The sequence below is a fragment of the Harmonia axyridis genome, chromosome 1 (genome assembly GCF_914767665.1).
Source record: "Harmonia axyridis chromosome 1, icHarAxyr1.1, whole genome shotgun sequence".
NCBI classification, from domain to species: domain Eukaryota; kingdom Metazoa; phylum Arthropoda; class Insecta; order Coleoptera; family Coccinellidae; genus Harmonia; species Harmonia axyridis.
Genome location: NC_059501.1, coordinates 52893732 through 52914581, shown reverse-complemented (window position 1 = coordinate 52914581; position 20850 = coordinate 52893732). Strand labels below are relative to the sequence as shown.

The 20850-nt window shown below is 35.4% G+C and overlaps 2 protein-coding genes across 2 annotated transcripts; both read right to left on the bottom strand.

Moving 5' to 3' along the window:
- Nucleotides 1-5440: 5440 nt before the first annotated feature.
- On the bottom strand, nt 5441-14723 carry LOC123671765. The gene is made up of 3 exons (XM_045605792.1): nt 13299-14723; nt 7774-7852; nt 5441-6451 (listed from the first exon to the last, which is right to left on the bottom strand). Exons 1-3 carry the CDS (start codon nt 14211-14213, stop codon nt 5535-5537), a joined length of 1911 nt encoding a protein of 636 aa, XP_045461748.1. The 5' UTR covers nt 14214-14723; the 3' UTR covers nt 5441-5534.
- Nucleotides 14724-18611: 3888 nt separating this feature from the next.
- Nucleotides 18612-19709, bottom strand: LOC123682890 (chymotrypsin-2-like). Its single transcript, XM_045621701.1, has one exon. The coding sequence runs from the start codon at nt 19632-19634 to the stop codon at nt 18795-18797; it is 840 nt and encodes a 279-aa protein (XP_045477657.1). The 5' UTR covers nt 19635-19709; the 3' UTR covers nt 18612-18794.
- Between the last annotated feature and the right edge of the window lie 1141 nt (nt 19710-20850).

Sequence of the window (20850 nt, the reverse complement as noted above, 5' to 3'; positions counted from 1 at the left end):
ATTCGCTCACTATAACTTTTTCAAAATCACCTGAAGTCGTTTTTCCTAAAGGAAAAAATCCTAAAAAGTAATCCCTGAATCCCATAATTCCTTTTTCGCCATTATTCACAGAATGATTTGTGGAACACTTTGGTGTATCTACAAAATATGTTTATAAATGCCATCTATACTACATAGGTCTCTTCGAAGAGACTTGTGAAGTGGAGACCTAGACATGAGGCATATAGAAGTAGAGGACGACCTCCTAGTCGGTGGACAGACGATATAAAGAGAGTAGCTGTAAACTATGCATTCAGACGGCAAAACCGAAAAAGGTGGCTAGAGTTAAGGAAGGCTTTCGTTCAGCAGTGGACGGGATAAGCTTTAAGATGATGATGATGATGATGATACAACATAGGCGTACAACTTTGCTGCCGCCGCTTTTTGTCCGAAATTCGAGGCTTTATTGTGAAAAATACATTTAAGATTCAAAGTATAGTCCATCGCTGGCCACTACTTTCTCCCATCTTTTGGGCAGCGTACGAATCCCGCGTTGAAAAAAAATGGTCATCTTTTTAATCCTTTGTGTCCTAGTGTGTCGAGCGTAGGGACACAAATTAATAAATTTTTTCTCAGACGCCTAATGCGCTCACCGTATAGCCACATATTGCTTAGTTCGCGTAAATACCGTATCCACACATAGGAGCGCGAACTACATCGCTGATCCATACGGAAACGCATTGGATGTAAACTAATATCCACGATTGTGTACTAGTTATAAGAAGCTATTTTATCGTGTTTCGAAGTGAAAAAAAAACATGGAAAGTAGGTTTTTTCTTGGGAAATATATAAAAACTTATTATAAATTGTCATGTTCGTGAGCTAATCTAATAATAATTTTATTTTTCGCGTGAATGTCGGAGGTCTCGTCTTGGGGACAAAAGGCAAACGGTAACTTTTTAATTTTTTTTTTCAGACAAAACATCATTCTTATTTCGTGATTTGGAGGAGTTGAATTCTCAGGATTCATTCTCTCTTCTAGAAGAAATACCATCTGGGAACAACTCGGAGGTTGATGATTGTTCTGATGATGAGTTACTTCAAGGGGATGATGTGGAAATTGAGAATGACTTGATTGACATAAATTCTCTCGATATCGTTTATGCGGACGATCTTTTAGGAATTGAAAATTATGGTGTACATCATTCCTTTAATTCAATGAATGTAGCTGCAGATCAAGATTTATGTAGCATCGAAAATGAAATTGGTTTGAATACTGTCAAGCAAAAAATTTTACAGAATAATACGATTTGGACAACTGAAAACTCGTACTGCCCACAAAATAAAAAAAAAATTCAACGAATCTTATGGACTGTTGATAACTGTTTTTCAAAATTTCATACGAAGTAGATTTTTGTATTAGGTTTCATTAAAAATAATAACATATCGCTACAGCTATTTATTGGAAAACGGCGGAAGCAAAGTTGTACACTTAATATGTGACTTAGGTATAGTATATGCAAAGTCACTTGGAGGAAGCCAGAATATTACGAATTACGATTATATAAAGTTGTCCAAGTTTTCAGAAATTGTTTTGAGATCAGTGAATTCATTGCCTAACAATAGTTTCATTTAAACCCCAGTATTTAGCGGATCGCGGTATACACTTCAAAGGAACATCTGGCCAAGCGTTTTTATGGACTAGTTCAAGTGACTCTGGATATACTATACATCATCGTATAGGTATTAGGTACCCAGTGCCGAATAAATGCTTGAAAAATAAAAAATTATAGAGCGTACATTCATTGTCGAATCCAAAGATAAATTGAAAAAGCAAGAATATGATAACACTTTGCATATGCATTAAAAAGTTAAAAAAATGTATAATTGTTTTTGGTATGAAATGAAAATATTTCCGATATTTCTTTAGAATGGAATCGTTTCACCAATATTTTGAGTGGCTCTGAGGAATCAACATTCTGATTGGAGTATTGACAATAAAAATTATTCCTGAAACATCAAGGGGCCTCCCCAAAAACAGAATTGGCACAGTTTATCGAAGAGAATGCCGACAAGCCTAATAAGTAATATGAGTCCTAGAGTTTAAGCATATTTAAAAATTAAGGATAGTGTTCGACTTGAAGTACTTGAAGAGATTAGGAGAGACTATAAAGTATATGGACTAGATTGGAAATGATTATATGACAAATATAAAAACAGTTTACCCGTAATAAGTTAGGGGTTCTGTGAGAAATAGCAGATGTTTGATTTATTGGTTCAAAAGTGCCAATAAGACCAATAAGTATTTTACCACCATTTTCGAAGTTGTTTGGGAAGGCCATGTCTGATAGGCTGATAAGCTTCTTGACCTCTTGTAATATACTCAGCAAAAACCAACATGGTTATATAAAAGGTCGTTCTGTCGAAAGCGCTATTTTGCGCAGTTCACCGAAAATATTATTGAGTCCTTCGAAAAGAACGAAATCCTGCTGGGTGTATTTATAGATCTCTCGAAAGCCGTTGTCAGTCTTAGTCATAAGAAATGGTTGGAGAAGTTGGAGTGTTATGAAATAAGGGGAAATGTGCTGAGGTGGTTCGAGTCATACCTAAGAGATGGGCAACAGAGAACAGTAGTCAAAAAGGACGGTAAAACTATTAAATCAGATATAATCACTGACTCCATGGTAAACGACTGGAATGAAAAATTTTTCAGGAAAAATTCCGAAGAAACAAGCAGTAACATGGTCAACCAAGAAGAATACTTTAACATCCTTCACAGTCAAAAAAATACAGCTCCAGGTCCTGACTCTATATCGTGGAGGGTGGTGAAAAATTTAAGTCTTGAAGTCCACCTTTTCATAATATCTATCTTTCAGTTTTGTCTAAACAAACAATACTTCCCACCAGAATGGAAAATAGGAGATATTATAGTCATTCACAAATCCAATAGTAACCCCAAGAAAATAAACAACTACAGGCCAATAACGCTACTGCCAACAATCGGAAAATTATTTGAAAAAACCGTGAAATTCAAACTATCTGAAGCAATTGCAGGGCGCATTCCTATTCACCAGTTTGGTTTCAGAGAGCACTGCTCTACCCTCCATCCACTTACAATTTTGTCATCAAATGTACAAACTGCCAAACTGAACAACCTGAAATCCGCTGCTTTGTTTTTAGATATCCAAAAGGCGTTTGACAGTGTATGGTACAAGGGGTTACTCTACAAGCTGTACAAACTCGATGTACCCACATATCTGATTGAAATCATAAAGGAATTCCTCACTGCCAGAAAGTTAAGGGTAAAAATAGGGAACAACAAATCTCAAACGTTCACCATCGAAAAAGGTCTTCCTCAGGGTTCACCACTGTCACCTCTTCTGTATAAAATCTACTGCCATGATATGCCCGCTTCAATCGTTGACTTCCACCAATACGTTCTCCAGTTCGCTGACGATACAGCCTTAGTTGCCCACAAACGAACCCTACCACAAGTTATTAATGCTCTACAAGAATTAATAGAGGCTACAATTGAATGGCTGAAGAAATGGAAACTACAATTGAACCCCCTTAAGACTGAGTTAATAATATTCAATCATAAAATTACGAGTTATTCGCCAAGCATCACAATCTTCCAGCACAACATACAGCCTAAAGCTAACCTAAAATATCTAGGATTTCAATTGGATCAAAAGCTGAATTTCAAATACCACAGTAATTCAGTTAAAAAAAGGGTAATTTCCAGAGCTGAAATATTCCGCAGTCTTACCTACAAGGATAAGGGCATTAACAGACAGACTGCAGCCATTATCTACAAAAGTATATGCAGACCTCTTATGGATTATGGGCACAACCTTTACTTGGGCTGCAGGAGACCAACCATTAGACCACTTGAAACGGCAGAAACAACAGCAATGAGAAAAATAACCAAAATTCGCCATCCGAATAATCCGTTACACAATCCTCCAAACCCATTGCTGTATAAGTTGCTTAAGGTTGAGCCTATAGCAGACAGAATCAGGAAGCTGTCCATGAAATTTGCCCAAAGGCCGAACAACTGGGAAATCCTGGAACCACATTTAATCCAACGAAACCAGCATTCCATGCCCAGAGCAAAATATCCTCTAAAGACCATCAGAGAACATCTTGAGGAGTTCAGAGACAGTCCTGCCCACTGAAGATGCCAATCAATGATTACCACTTCGAAATCTAGTTGATTCACCACTATAATATAATGTTTTTTTTTTTTTTGCTTTCCGTCCAAATGTTAAATCTCCAAACTATTTATCTACAAACATTGTTTAATCTCATATTTCAGTTATTGTAAATTTACCTGGCTGTAGGACTAATACTGTCGATGGCCATTTGGCCCTTGGGTCAATAAATTGCGTTTATTATTATTATTATTTTCAGATATAAAGATGAATAACACGGGTGTCCACAAGGAGGTATTTTAGGTTCAATTCTCTTTATAATTTTTTTCAATGATATAGAAGGAATATTTGATGAATACAGCTTTTTTTCGTGACCATATTTGCTGATGATACGAATCTACTTGTTTCTGACTCGAGCTTCCCCAGTTTATTACAAAAAAAGGTAGGTCCTGCTTGAAAAAATACAGGAATGGTTTGAAGAAAATGACTGATTCTGAACTGAAAAGACTAAGATAGTTCTATTTCAAACCCTTCAACAAAGAATAGAGAGACCGGATAAAATCACGGTGCTCAATTAGGAGCTGAGACCCGATCAGTGCTCTAAATTCTTAGGGGTATTTGTCGATGTGTATCTCAATTGATCAGGACATATAATGAGATAAGGCAGAAAGTTCAATTCGATCACTTTCAGCTTTAAAACATTGGGTATTTAAATGAGAAATCCCTTTTATTTTGCAAATTTTGAGAGTCTGATGAGTTTTGGACTGATGTTTTATGGATCTAAAGTTCGGAGATTTCTGAAATATTCCGCGTTCAGACGAGAGTCATAAGATACATTTTCAAACTTAAATACCGCGAATCCTTGAAGTCGAAGGGCTAGCAAAGAGTTGCTGAAATTTCCCTTCAATCGATTCTTTGCCCAAAATGATCATAAATATACTGATCAAGCTGTTTCGAACGTAAACGGAATCTACGGTAACAGGCGAACCATAACCTGCTAAGTGAGGCTGTCAAGAGTTTGTTTCAATCATTTGAGGTGTTTTCTACCTTAAAGTTGTTCTGCTTCGTCCCGGAATGATGATTTCTATAAATTTAAATCAAGATATTTCATTTCTTTAAAAGTGATAAGTGCTCAATAATCGCCCACACTCCTGAAATAAAAGGGCTTAGTGCTGAATATTCAAAGGTGTTAGTGCCCGATACTCGAAGCACTTTTCATCAGTTTACGGCATAGCTCTGATAGGTGTCAGGAAGGACAATTCTTGATGAAACACTTCATATATAATTATTTTCAATGTGCTAAGTAATCGAGACACTACAAAATTATTTATTATAATTAAAATTAAGAGAGAAAAAGGTATGTGAGTAGATAGATAGAAGTAGGTCCAATAATATTAGACGTTAAACATGTTTTACAAAACAAAATAACAGTGAAGGAAGCCAATATATGGCGTTATTTAACGTTTCAGATCCGGATGGAATACTCCTTTCTCCAGGTTCATTTGTATCAATTGTATTTCTTATGAATTCCAATTGCCTGTCCACCCTGGTATAAAAACCTGGTAGATTTGGCATTCCACAGCCGAATCCCGAACTGGTTATACCAATTTGAAATCCTCGGCAAATAAAAGGGCCACCGCTGTCTCCTTTACATGCGTCTAGACCTCCGGGCAAGTGACTTGCGCAAAAAGCAGTGGGAATGATGGGAGTAGGTATGAGTGACTGGCAATGGTCATCTGTTATTATTGGTATACTCACACAACTCAAATTGGCGGTAAACACATATTGTGGTTGAGGTACTTTTGTTTGATCCGGATACATTATCTCTGTTATACCGAAACCCAAGGTAATTCCATGTCTGCAATATTGAAATACATCTCCTTCTATCCAAGTCGGTGTAAGATTGACCACATCGACGTTGGCGGAACGTGAAAAAGGCCAGTCAAGCAAAATTAGTGCTATATCATTAGTCATCGTTGGGTATTCGAAGGCAGGATGCATAAACATTTTGATCGCTTTTCGTTTTTGTGTACCAAATTTGTTGTGGGTATCAACTCCAGCTGCTATTGTTACAAGACTTGGGAGATTTTCGAAAGAAATTAAACAGTGAGCAGCAGTCAGAACCCAACCAAGTCTTATCAAAGAACCTCCGCAAAAATGGTAGGGTTGCCATCGTTTTTGTAGCGACACCATATACTTATACTCCATTGTGCTGCAAGGATAACCTCCTACAATTCTGTTGTCATCTGTTTCAGCCGTAAAAGGCGTAATGAAGAACATATATGAAATAAGTAGAACCAGTAACATTTGAATCGTTCAAGAATTATTATATCATTAAATCTAAATGAAGTTAATGAAATGACATTTCCATTCATAATCACTGAAATGCAGATTATACTGTCTGATTTATATGTGTCGAAAAGAAATGAGTTCTTCTTCTTCAACCACGACAAGTGGCCACTATGGGTCCGCTCAAGCATGTACCCAGATTTGTTGTTTCCTTTACAATATCCAACTTCCATTCTTTTCTATCCAGACTGTTATTTTCGATGAACTTTTTGACATATTATATACAATTCTTTTCGGACCTTCTTTTATTCCAGGCTGACCATCCTAGCATCTGCATTCATTCTGCATACATTTCCATATCATATAAGCTATTTCTGCGCTGTTTCTTCTCTTATGATGACTTTGTTTAATTCCCACCCTTCTAAACCCAGATGGAGTGGCGGATGAGGTTGGGGGGATAACCATATATTTATTAGTGGATAAGTTTTGATCAAACAAGATTTTATTCAAATAAATTTCTATTTAACATCCCAAATTATTCAAAAATTGTTTTTTTTAATCAAATTGAAATTAGAATAAAAAAACTGAAAATTAAAGTTCAATTTTAGAATTTACCAGGAATTCATTTAATAAAGTTTTGACATCATCTGATGAAATTACATCATACAAATTGATGGATTTTTGGAATTCAAAATTTTCAAGTTTTCTATATAATTGGGCGGCATGATGGATGTGGTGTGAATAAAAGAAGGGTATTTGTTCTGATTTATATATATATTGTTTTTTAGATCTGTAATTTTTTCAAGGGCTATTAAGTATGCTGGTTTATATTTATTGTTCCAAAAGAATTTAATTTTTCAATTTGTTTTATTGAAAAAATTATTCTTTATTCGTAGATTTTTTAAGATGTATTTTGCTGCCAATAATTCTCTCCTCTTTTCAAGAGGTGTGCCCCAGGGGTCTGTATTGGGCCCGATATTGTTTTTAATATATATAGACGATATGGTATATAACGTTGCCGCGGATGAGAGGATCATTTTCGCTGATGATACATCCTTTTTGAATAGAGCACAAAATAATAGAACACTCGAGCAAAAAGCTGAAAAATCTGTTCAGGAAGCCGTTGAATGGTTCAATGGAAACAATTTGAAGGTGAATGCTGATAAAACACAAAGGCTAGTAATAACAATCAGAAGCCATAATAAAGTATTTCTTTGCTCGGGATGTGCATCAGTGGAAATTTGATTTGGATCATGTGAGCATGTGACTGAATTGTGTAAAAGGCTTTCCACGTCATTATTTGCAATAAGACAAATAAAAATATGCTCACAGAAAACGAAGCACTCCTCACCTATCACGCTCAGTTCCATGAACGAATGACCTATAGTATTGTCCTGTGGGGTGCGTCGTCGGATGCACTCAGGGTTTTTCTGAAACAGAAGAAAGCGATAAGGTTGATAGCCGGAGTTAATCAAATGACAAGTTGCAGATCGCTGTTCAAAAAATACAAAGTACTTACCGTCCCATGCTGCTACATGCTCGAGTGTCTCCTCTACGTTCATGGAAAGAAAGAACTCCCAAAACACTCAAATGTACCAGGTTTTTCACCCTAATTTGACCCCCCCTTTAACTTTGTTAATAAAAGAGGTAAAAAAAAAGTTTTCTACAAAAGTTTCACAAAACGAAATATATACAGAGTGGGCAACATATTGATACCAATTTCTCTCTTTCAAATGGAACACCCTGTATATTTTTATATATTTGACTAGCTCTTTTTCCCCTGATTTCGAATATATAACATATGTCTGGCCTTTCTCTCTTATTCTGAGTACCACAGAGTTTCAAATTCTAAGGACCATCTGGCAAAAGTATTCAATTTTCAAGTGGCTGCGATAACTCAAAATGCCCTTTTTTGAGTTATTTCGTTGGCAACGATATGACGTTTTTCACTATTAATTGGAATTGGATCATTTGGATGCAACTCCATATATTCTCTCCTTGTAGCTTTCTTACTTTTATTGTTCTCCACATAAAGCTGAAATATTTCAAATTTTTCCGCTTCTGTGTAGTGCATATTCGATGAATAGTTTTATTCAATGATAAACGTATGTTATATATCGTAGCCCACGACATAACTCAAAAAAAGGCATTCTGAATATCGCAGCCTTCCAATTGGAAACAATTACTTAGCTTGCCAGGTGGTTCTTAGAATTTAAAACTATGTGGTATTCAGTATAAGAGAGATAGGCCAAACATATGTTATATATTCGAAATCAGGGAAAAAAGAGCTAGTCAAATATATAAAAATATACAGGGTGTTCCATTTGAAAAAATGAAGTTGGTATCAATATGTTGCCCACTCTGTATATATTTCGTTTTGTGGAATTATTTTAAAAAACACTAGTCGATTTCGTGAAACTTTTGTAAAAAACATTTTTTTGTACCTCTTCTAGTCAAAGTTAAAGGGGGGGTCAAATTATGGTGAAAAACCCGGTACATGACCACCTTAGGCGATCCAGAAAAAAAATTCCTAGCCACCCCATTAATAGAACTCGAAACACGTACAACTTCAATGGTGTTAAGATGCATAATAAACTTCCCGATCACATGACATCACTTCGTGAAGCGACCTGGAGAGACTTGTGAAAAATTTGCTTATTGAAAATGTCTTCCATTCCATAGAAGAATTGATGAACCATCAATTCTAGTCATTTTATTCACCAGCCAATTTTGTATATGTATTATATTTATTTATTTATTATTATTTATATTTATGATATATGTGTCTAAATGTTATTAATGTGTGTACTAATGTTCAGGGCATCTGTAGGTATACCTTGTCTTATATTTTATTGACCTACCCTGTAAAGTTTTGAGGGAAATAAACGAGTATGAGTATGATATCGAATTATTTTATGAGGTTTGCTTTCATTATGTCCTTCGAGGTGACCTGCTGCGGTTGGATAGTTGGTGTTATCTAAACGTGGATAAATGTAAGGTCCTTCATCTTAGTAGATACAACCCGAGGAATCAATACTTTTTTGATGGCCGTGTTTTAGAGTCATACATGCAGCATAATGACCTTGGTGTCATCATTGCAGAGGATCTCTTCTGGTCTGCCCATGTGGGTAATTTAGTCTCTAGAGCCAGTAAGATGTTGTACCTGATACGGCGGGTGTTTCCCAGATGTTCGTTTGTCACTTGCAGGCAGCTTTATACAAGGTGTCCCGGGAAGAATGCGACAAACGAATACCATAAATTAAGGTCATTATGGAGGACCCGTATCAAGATGTTTCAATCGCCTGAGTGCCTTCGTTGGGGATATACAGGGTGATGTTCATCTTATGAGTGAAATTTTACAGTTCAATAACTCTTTAATTTATCGTCCGAATAATTTCAAATTTTGAAGTTTTGTCACCCTTTCCTATAGCCTTTCTTCAATATTTCTGAATTCGAGAAAATAAGATCCGGACTAGGAAAATTTCAGACTTTTCCTATTTTCGTGAATATTGGATCACCCTGTACGTGAACATTATGATTTTTTTCCATTTTTGGAACCACAAAGAATCAATTCATTATAAAAATTCTAAATCTCTGCTTGGCACGATCATACAGGGTGATCAATAAACATTCCCTTATGCGTGAAATTTTTTTAGTTCAATAACTCTTCAACAAATCCACCGAATAATTTCAATTTTTGAAGTTTTGTCGCCCTTTACTATCGCCTTCCTTCAATATTTCTGAAATCGAATCAATCAGATCAGGACTAACAAAATTTTATACTTTTCCATTTTCTTGAATATTGAATCACCCTGTACGTCAATATCATAATTTTTTTCGGTTTCGTAACCACAACGAATTAATTCATAGTCAACATTCTAAAACTCAGCTTGCCACCGTCATACAAGGTGACCAATAAACATTCCCTCATGAAAGAAGTACAACCGATTCAACCGAATAAGGTAGCGAAATCTGTGAAACAACTATATCATATCAACGTGCTCAAAAATGCATTAAAATGGAGGAATATCATTTTGAACAATATCTGCTGAACTGAAAATATTTTATTTTTGATTAATTGTTTCAAGATCAAATATTTTCAATTTATTTGCTGTTTTTGTTCTATTCTTTATCAAGCTTGTTGATTGAAAGTTTTCCTAAATAATTTCAGGAAAATTTAGATGAGGCATTCGTGAAGGGTGCAACAACTTCAATTTTCGAGATAATTCTACCGATAAATTCAAGATATCTTGAACTATGAAATTTCTTTCATGAAGAAATATTTATTGATCACCCTGAATAATGGCGCCAAGCAGAGATTTGAAATTTTTATTATGAATCAATTCTTTGTGATTACGAAAACGAAAAAAAAAATCATGATATCAACATACAGGGTGATTCAATATTCAAGAAAATAGAAAAGTTCTCAAATTTTCCTAGTCCGGATCTGATTTACTCGATTTCAGAAATATTGAAGGAAGGCGATAGTTAAGGGCGAAAAACTTCAAAAATTGAAATTATTCGGTGGATTTCTTGAAGAGTTATTGAACTGAAGAAATTTCACTCATAAGGGAATGTTTATTGATCACCCTGTATGACCGTGCCAAGCCGAGATTTAGAATTTTTATAATGAATTGATTCTTTGTGGTTCCGAAAACGGAAAAAAATCATAATGTTCACGTACAGGGTGATCCAATATTCACGAAAATAGGAATGGTCTGAAATTTTCCTAGTCCGGCTCTGGTTTACTCGAATTCAGAAATATTGAAGGAAGGCGATAGGAAAGGGTGACAAAACTTCAAAATTTGAAATTATTCGGTAGATTAGTTAAAGAGTTATTCAACAGTGAAATTTCACTCATAAGATGAACATCACCCTGTATATCCCAAACGAAGGCACTCAGGCGATTGAAACCTTTTGATGCGGGTCCTCTTTGATGACTTTAATTCATGATATTCGTTTGTCGCATTCTTCCCGGGACACCCTGTATGACATACAACTTCATACTTTATATAACATATCTCCTAGGGTGTCTTTTTTTATAAGAGATTTATAGGCCATATGGCCTCATCCCAGTATCTTTTTTATAATAATAATAAAAGGAGGGCTACCAAGTATCCTGGGTAGATTTTTGATGAGATAAACTCACAAATTCAAGCTACAACATCAAATGTTGGAGAAGATCCGACGCGATCTTGGACAGAGGTAATGAACATTGCAAACAAACTCAATGCAAAATATATAAGAATATAGAACTGAGAACAAAAAGCAAAAATGGATTGACGGAGGAGATTTTGTTGCTAATGGATGAACTTCAAAAGCACAAGAACAGGATGGACAGTAGCATGAACAAAGAAATTCAAAGACGAATAAAACCAAAAATTAGAATAGCAAAGAACAAATGGCTTAAAAGTGAATGCTCAGAAATAGAACAGCTACAAAATCAACACGACGGTTTTAATCTACACAAAATGCTGAATGAGACTGCTGGCATGTATTAAAAAATGAGCTCAACTTCAACAGTAAATAATAACAACCAGATTGTCCTCGACAACAAAGAAAAGAACAATGTCTGGAAAGAAAAAGGTATTGTATATTGGAGAACTTTTTGACGACGACAGACCCCCAGCTGGCACCAATAATTCTCTCTTACGGACCCATCGCTCGCTAAGAGCGAGATTAAAAACGCCTAGACTGGCATTCCTAAGGTTTAGAAGAGTGCTCACCTGTTCCCTCTTTGACCTCAACCTAAGACTCAGATTCATTACATGCTATAATACGTTTAGTCGGTGCTTCTTTACGGAATGGAAAGTTGGAATAGAGGCGAATTAGGAGATTATAGGCTTTCGAGATGTGGCTGTATCGCAAAAGCCTAAAGACACCTTGGACGTCTAGATTAACAAATGAAGAAGTTCTAAGACGTGTCAACAGACTACGTGAGCTGTTTGAATTGATTAAGAAAAAAATATATCTGGGCCATATGATGCGAAACATGAGATATCAATTCTTGCAGGAAAAAATGTCCTGGCTGTGAAATATCAGAAAATGAACAAGGTTACACGATATACAGTCGTTGATACACACCGCAAGGAATAAAGGAGAAGGGAAAATATTATCACAAATATCCATTAGTCTAGTGGGTAGGTACGCATTGGAAGAAGGAGAACATGTTTATGTATATAAAAACTGATAATTCAAAGCAAAATCGGAAGAACATATCCAATAACAGGTTCTAGCCATGTATTAAACAACCACAAATGATACGTATAGAACATGTAACATATTTTTCACAAAATATATCCGCTTCTGTTTTCAATTATAATATTTTTCAAAATAAAATGGATAGAGAACTGTTCTTATTAAACAGAATTTGACGTTTTAGATTTAGAGTTTCTAATATTGTTTCATAATACAAATATGGGTAATCTTTTTATTTTACTTTAACAGTCTTAGAAGAAGTATAGTACCTATGTGTGAGTATCACAGTATCCAGTTGTAGAAATAAAAATAGCAGAAGTTAAATATTGTTTTATTCATAATTTCCCGATTTTCTCTCATAAAATAGATTCTTTAAGGTGATATTGAACATGGAAGTTAGATACACATTGCCTTCATCATTTAAAAAAAAATGAAATTTTCAATAAATTTGGAGTCCTTTGATATTGAATGTTTCTATAATGCCTGATTGAATATTATATTCACTGTTAAACTGACTCGTATAAACATTGTATAATAAAACCAATAAAGAATCAATCTATCAACACAATGGAATTGTAACGAATTATGATTCTAGGAAATAACCAATGGCTTTTTTGAGAAGCTATTGACCTTATTCGCAGTGAGAAAAATGAATGAAAAACTTCAAATGATCCATTGTATCTCATCAATCGTGATGATGATGGGAATTATATAATAGAGAAAATAGTTGCCATAATCTCCGCAATTATTTCTTTCAAATATCAAACCTCTTGCAACCTTTTCACGCAGAATGGAATCTTTTAAGAAATCTAGGTTTCTGTCAACCCTTGTATAATACCCGGGACTGTTTGATAAACCACATCCATAACCAGAAGAAACTATTCCATATTGTATACTCCCGCAGAACAATGGTCCTCCGGAGTCTCCTTGACAGGCGTCAATATTTTCTCCTTCCGAATAGGCACAAAACATGTTCGCTTTGAGTGCTTTACCACGAACTTCAGAACATTCTTCATCGCTCAATACTGGAATTGTAATACATTGTAATATTGGATTGAAAACGTAATGCATTGGGGCTTTATCGGGATCCCATGCTTCTCTATGTCCCCATCCAATTACTGTTCCTTCTCCACAGTAGTCTTTCACGTCTGCTTCGTTAAAAAATAATGGCAACTCAATAAGACCTACCAGCTTGGAATCCATATCAAAACCATTTTTTAATTCTATGAGAGCAATGTCATTTTTGAAGTTTTTCTCGTTGTACTTTGGATGTTTGAGGATCCTCAGTGCAGGTCTACGTTGTATACCATTCTTGTCTATTTCTGACGTACCTGCTACAACGGTGTAGTAGTTTGGATTGGTTGTGACGGTACAATGAGCCGCTGTTAGTACCCATTCGGGTTTGATCAGAGTTCCTCCACAGAAGTGTTTCATTCTTGTAGTTGTTCTTATTGAAACCATGAAAGGATATTTTTCAGTGGAGCAGTCATGACCACCAATGATTTTTCTGAACACTTTGACGTTCGGCAATGATTCATTCAAGCATCTCACTGTTTTCAGTAAATGAAAAATGATAAAGATCCATTTCAACATTTCGATCTGTCAACTGAATTTATTGGAATTTTATGAAAAAATTCGAAAGATGTCAAACTAACATTCTTATGGAATTTTGATTTAATTATTCATCTCCAACATAGACCTGTTTTAGCAAAAAATTGTTGACGAAAACTGGGAGGTGGGATGTGACATCGTTTTCTCAAGTGTTCTTATCTCGAGCACCAGATATTCTTTCAAAGAGGGGAAATAACAATCCCCACCAAGGCCACTTCTAGTCGAAGACAGAATCCTATATTATCTAGGATGATAGTTATCTCGATAATAAATGAAATAGGAGTCTCTTCAAATATTCTTGTGTCACTGAAGATTGGCTCGGTTCGAACGTCCTGCCTAGATTGTTAGGTACTACTAGAAATATTGAATCCAATATCTGAGCACCCAAGAGCTTTATCCACCACCTTAAATTGGGTATTCAAAGCTGTTACCGTCTCACGTGATCAGCACACTCTGCACAGATCTGAGGTTGCAAAATTCAACATTCGAGAATATTCTTGCTTCTTTTTCTCCACCTGTATTCATGTACTCCTAAGCATAGGTCTCTTCCAAACATTTCCATTCGTTTCTGTAGACGTTATACTCTTCTTTTTGTTTGTGTGGGTCTCCATATGACTGTTCTATAAGTTTCCATCTGTTTCCAGTCATTCTAACCACATGACCAATTCCACTCAATTCCACTTCATCCAAACCATCTCCTCAATTACGTCCCTAACCTTGGGTTGTTTCCTAAGGAGATGTTCAACATACGGCGTTCCATGGCTCTTTGTATTGTTTTGAGCTCATAAGTTTTGGTCAAACTTATCGTTTCCAATGCGATTGCACTGATTCTATGTCAATTATTTTGCAAATTTATTGGAATTTTGTTGTTTTTCAGAATGTGGACCAATCAAACAAAAGCCACCCAGCCAATGTTATTCTCATTATTTCTACATGTTGACTGTTCTTTCCAAGCCATATAGTATAACCAAGATATAAATACTCTCTAATATATTCAATGACGTTATTTGGAAAGCATACATTATTGCTTTCAAGACTGAAGATCTTTGTCTTCATCAATTTCATTTCAAGTCCCACATTTGTCGCTGCCAGGTTCAACTATATCACCTGAGGTGTCTGAATCTGATGCCATCGATGTTATTACCTTTGGCGACCCGTTTCAATTTCTTGAGACCATCTTCCAGAATAAACAGCTTCGGAGAAATAGTATATCCCTGATGCACTCCTCTGTTCAAAGGTAACTGGCTTGTTGCAGCAGACTCATCAATTTCAATATGTATCTTATCTTATAGAACAATTCTCAATCCTCAGGAAAATTCAAATTATAAAGATGCAGTTAATAAGCTGTAGTGAATAAATTAATTATAAGTTTTTTAGGGGATATTAATAAAGATACCATAAACTGGTATAATCATTGCAGAAAAGTAGAGTAGAAGTACAAGAAACATCCTGTATCTCAAAAACTGATACATAATATACATATATTTCTTTGATCGGATATGACTTGGAATCTATTCGAGTTGCAATGATGATATTTTATTTCTTATATACCTTGTACATTATTCAGTTGTTATATATTGATGAATCCGGGTTGTTATATATAGATGAATCCGGGTTATTATGTATGTGATAATGATTTTGAATTTTTAGTATTTTCAGAATATTTTATTCATACATAATAAAGACACTATACAGGGTCTTTCACGAGGTACCTCACCCATATTTATACGGGAAACTACTGAACGTATTTTCATGAAATTCAGCACTTATAAGTATTTCACGATGCTGATGAAATCTAAAATATTTTCAAGGCATGAGCACCTCCGGTTTTTCCGGAAATGACGTCAACTTCCGTTTTGTGTTTACTATTAATTTGGTGATAATTCGTATTAAGTTATAAAATCGATCACTATGCCTAATTTTACCAATGAAGATTATTTAAATCTCATTCTTCTTCATGGAGAATGTAATAAAGTTGTAGATAGAACGATTCGACTGTTCATTGAGAGGTTTCCTGACCGACCCAGATTAGTTGAAATAAAGAGGTTTCCGATACAAATTCGAATCAAAATTCGCCATCTATTTAGGAACAACCTGTAACTTTTTTCTCTTGCATATTAGGGTAGTAAAATCTAAAACATGGTTTAAGTAACAGTTCCTGAAAATTTCATCTTTTTGGCGTGAAGGGAAAAGAAATAGCTGAAAATTCAAGACGAAAAACAGTTTTTTGTGAATAACTCAGAAAATATCCACTTTAGGGCAAGTTTGTGATGCATACACTAACATTATTTTTTAACGTAGATTCAATATCTGCCATAAAAAAATGGGGTTCTAATTTGAAAAAATTGATTTTTCACGATTTTGTCATCCCTAACTTTGAAAGCGATTTTTTCACCCCCTGTATACTTGAATCGCGATTTCTATTTTTAAAGTGGATACATCAATCTTACATCTTGAAAAATCCCAAAAATGAAAATTTTCCATCCAAAAACCTCGAAGTTATTCTTGTTTCAGCGGAGCTCTATTTTCGATTTTTTTTTCGAATTTTCCCGCTCAGAGAGAATTTTCCAACCAAAACTGAAAAATGTTACATCAAAATAACTTGAAATTTTCTAAGGAATCTATTTCTGCAATAAAAAAATGGTGTTCTAATTTGAAAAACGGAAGTTGACGTCATTTCCGGAAAAACCGGAGGTGCTCATGCCTTGAAAATATTTTAGATTTCATCAGCATCGTGAAATACTTATAAGTGCTGAATTTCATGAAAATACGTTCAGTAGTTTCCCGTATAAATATGGGTGAGGTTCCTCGTGAAATACCCTGTATATTCTATACTGCTCCACAAGAGTTAGGGATATTGTATTCAATCGTTTTGAAAAGTATGTAATACGAGAAAATTGCTGTAAAATCATTTAAAACTCAATAACAACTTGAATCGATCCAATAATAATCAGTATGAGACATTTCGTCAATCTGGTCGCCTTTTTCCTAAAGTTTGGTTCTTTGCATATGCTTCATGAATGTTCTTATTTTGAAATGGAGTCAGTTTATCAACGGCTTCGATTTGAGAAGAATTTTCTGAAAATGCCAAGACGTAAATTAAAACGCTGAAACTAATAGGGCTATCGGAATGCTACAGGATGGCCTAACTCAGGTTGTTTCCATCGAAACCATCCTACGACGTTTGAAAGAGGTGAATCTAGGTTCTAGACGTCCATTAAGAGGACTTCCATTAACACGTGACCATAAGCGTCAAAGACTGAAATGGGCAAGGCAACATATCAATTGGAACGATCATTGGCCTAGTGTCCTCTTCACTGATGAATCCAGATATGGACTATTTTCAGATTCTCGAAGAATAAGGGTATGAACAATCCCACGCATACCCCTTAATCGTTGCTATGTCCAAGAAGTCCATCCATTCCGAGGGGGTAGTGTTATGGTATGGGCCGGGATATGTTTCAACGGGCGCACAGATCTACACATTTGTCCTGGGAATATGACCGCCTTACACTATAGGGAGCATGTTATTGACAATGTTGTGCCAAATTTTCACGCTGCTATTGGTGAAATTTTTCAATTTCTAGACGATAACGCTAGACCGCACCGTGCAGCCCTAGTTGAGAAAGCGCGCGAGGAGCATGGTATTCCACATTTACCAATACCTTCGCATTCACCAGATTTTAATTCCATAGAACCTATATGGGATATGCTCCAAAGAAGATTAGATAATCATCAACCTACCCCTGAATCCTTAAATGATCTGAGAGAGCTTCTGCCTCGTTTATGGAAACAAATTCCTCAAGAAATGTTCAACAACCTCGTGTGTAGTATGCAAAGAAGATGTCAAGCTGTTATTGATTCCCGTGGAGGCCATACATTGTAGGTATTGATAGTCTTAAAATGCTTGAATTCTCTGAGAATAAAATTTCGTTATTTCACTCGATTTTTCTAAATCACCCTGTATACGCTGCAGACCTACAGGCTAAAATTAATTTTATTTCCTGCAACTTGAAATCATATTAATATGAATTTTCATCACAAAAATCTCATTTAAACTATATATTTTTGCAATTTAAGTCAATATCCCTAACTCATGTGGAGCACTTTATTTGAAATTGAGATATTTAATAGAATATTTCTTTTTCATTGAATAAATCATTTATTTTACCCTTCACAAGTTTTTCAAATTGGCTAATTCATTTCTCACTCAGTGCCTCATTTACCTTGGTCTGTTGGTCCTACTTACTTCCTTTAGATATCTTGAAAAGGGCCACTAACATTTGTCCAGCAATTTTTACATTTGATGGCAATTTCATGAAAATTGTATTTTCAATTAAGTAGTTCTTCTACTTGTTCAACTGTTTAAAACAACGCGTCATTTACTTCAGTCATTTTATTTTGTATATATTACCAATTACCCAATAGATACATTTATTTAAGAACTTAAAAAGTAAATAGGTTTAATGTTAGAAATCCTAGAATTTGTATCAGATTAATCAAGTTGGGAGAAATACAAAACTTATATTCATATCGAATCATTCGCATTCCCGGAGCTTCGTCTCAAATAAAAACTAGAAAAGTAACCAAATACAAAGAAAATATTTCTACAATGAGTTCATCTCCAGAAGATCGTTTGGGAGTATGGTAAGGAGCTTCTTTACCCATTATTCTTTCGATGAATATTAAGTACCTGTCAACTCTCGTGAAATAACTCGGTGATTCGTCCCACGGACAACCATAGAAAGTAATTCCATAAAGCAAATCCTCACAAATTGCTGGACCCCCTGTATCTCGCATACAGGCTGTCATATTTTTGGCATATCCGCAGAAAGTATGTTTCATGACTTCGAATTTCCTCATTTTGGCGCAATCTTCATTCGATAGAATGGTATGTTTGAATGTTGTCAATATGGGGCGTGTTATATTCACGTGGTTCACTTTAATTTTCCTCATTTCGAAACCTACAAGTTCTACGGATTTACAATGAGTCTTCATTTCAATGTGCATCGTATACTTGGGCACATAACAAACATCCACTGATTTTTTCTTAAGAAAAGGCTGATCCGTTAGTAACAAAGCAATATTGTTGAACATTGATTCACTGTCGAATTTATCATGGCAATATATCTTTTCTACTGATCTGATTTGTTCTTCTGACGATTTGAGTCCTCCAGCCACGACGTATATACTTTCGGGCGTTTTTTCGTATTCCAAGACGCAGTGCGCAGATGTCAACACCCATCTGAATCCAACTAAAGAACCGCTGCAAAGGTGCCCAGAATTGATCTCTTGTATAGATATGACGAAGGGATATTTGGAATATGGTGGTTCTTCATAGCAAGATGAAATTTGAAATGCCATGTAATGACACATAAATATGATATGACAGATGCTTCGCATCGTTACGAATGTAAATGTCTGAATATTTTTTTCGTGTTTGTCCCCGTGAACTTCTCTGTTGCCAGTCTGCCGTCCGCAAAATGATTACTTTTGAAATAAGAGACCTGCAACTTTTATTGTGGTTAGTCAAACAAACTTTTGTTTCCCAATAATTCCAGAAACTGATTGGATGGAATTGAAATTTGTGAAAAAAATTATAATTTGATTATTGAGTCTGTGAATATAGTCAATCAAGGCCGTAGTTAGAAAAAAAATTGGGTCGGGTCCCTCTACCTGAGCTCTAGACAAATATTGAGGAGTTTGCGACTAATAATTGTACAATAATAAAATTTACATATCAGAAACATTCAACCAGGAAAGATATATCTTTCCTATTTATAAAGTTACTTACAAAGAAACTGCAACACCCGGAGGAAGCAGTTTGAATTTGAAGTTTTTTTTTGGTAAAAAAAAAAGATAGTATAGCAAGGAGTAAATGATATATTTTGGAGAAAAAAATCGTGAATATTTTTTCATGTAAACAATTTTTGTTACATAATAGTAATTTACGTAACAAGTCCGGAAATTAGGGTTTTTTTGGACGAATAGACAAAATTCCAGGACGAGCGTAAGCGAGTCCTGGAAGTCTGTGAGTCCAAAGAAACAATTTTCGGGCGTGTTGCGTACAATATTTTTTCGGCAACCATGTAAAATAACACTATCGCTACTGCTTTCCATATTTTATTGCGATTGCGATCAAAAAACATGCAAATTTTTGATAACTAATTTCATATGAACTGTCAGCCGTTATCTCGGTTGCTATGGATTCTATGATTCTTTTCCGGCCTAGTCCGGGAAGTACGTACTTTCCGGACTAGGCCGGGAAATGCTACTTTCTCAGGGAAAAAGCGTCCGGGAAGTGATCACTTCCCGAACGGTTGCCGAAAAATATTGTTGTCGTCTTTTGCAAGTTTTTCAAAATTTTACAAAAAACCAACTGTTCGTGGAGATCCAAAGTCCTTGTTTAGTTGTTGTTAAAATGCCTAGAGCACGTGTACGCGGAATTTATCGCCAGCTAAGTGAATTTGAAAGAGGCGGGGTTGCATTTCGAGAAATCGCTAAGCGTATGAACAGAAATCCAACTAGTGTTATAAGATGTTGTCAAGCGTGGTTTGATAATGCCAAAATCGAAGAAGAGTAGGCAACGGACGTCGAAGAGGCACAAATGAAGACTTAT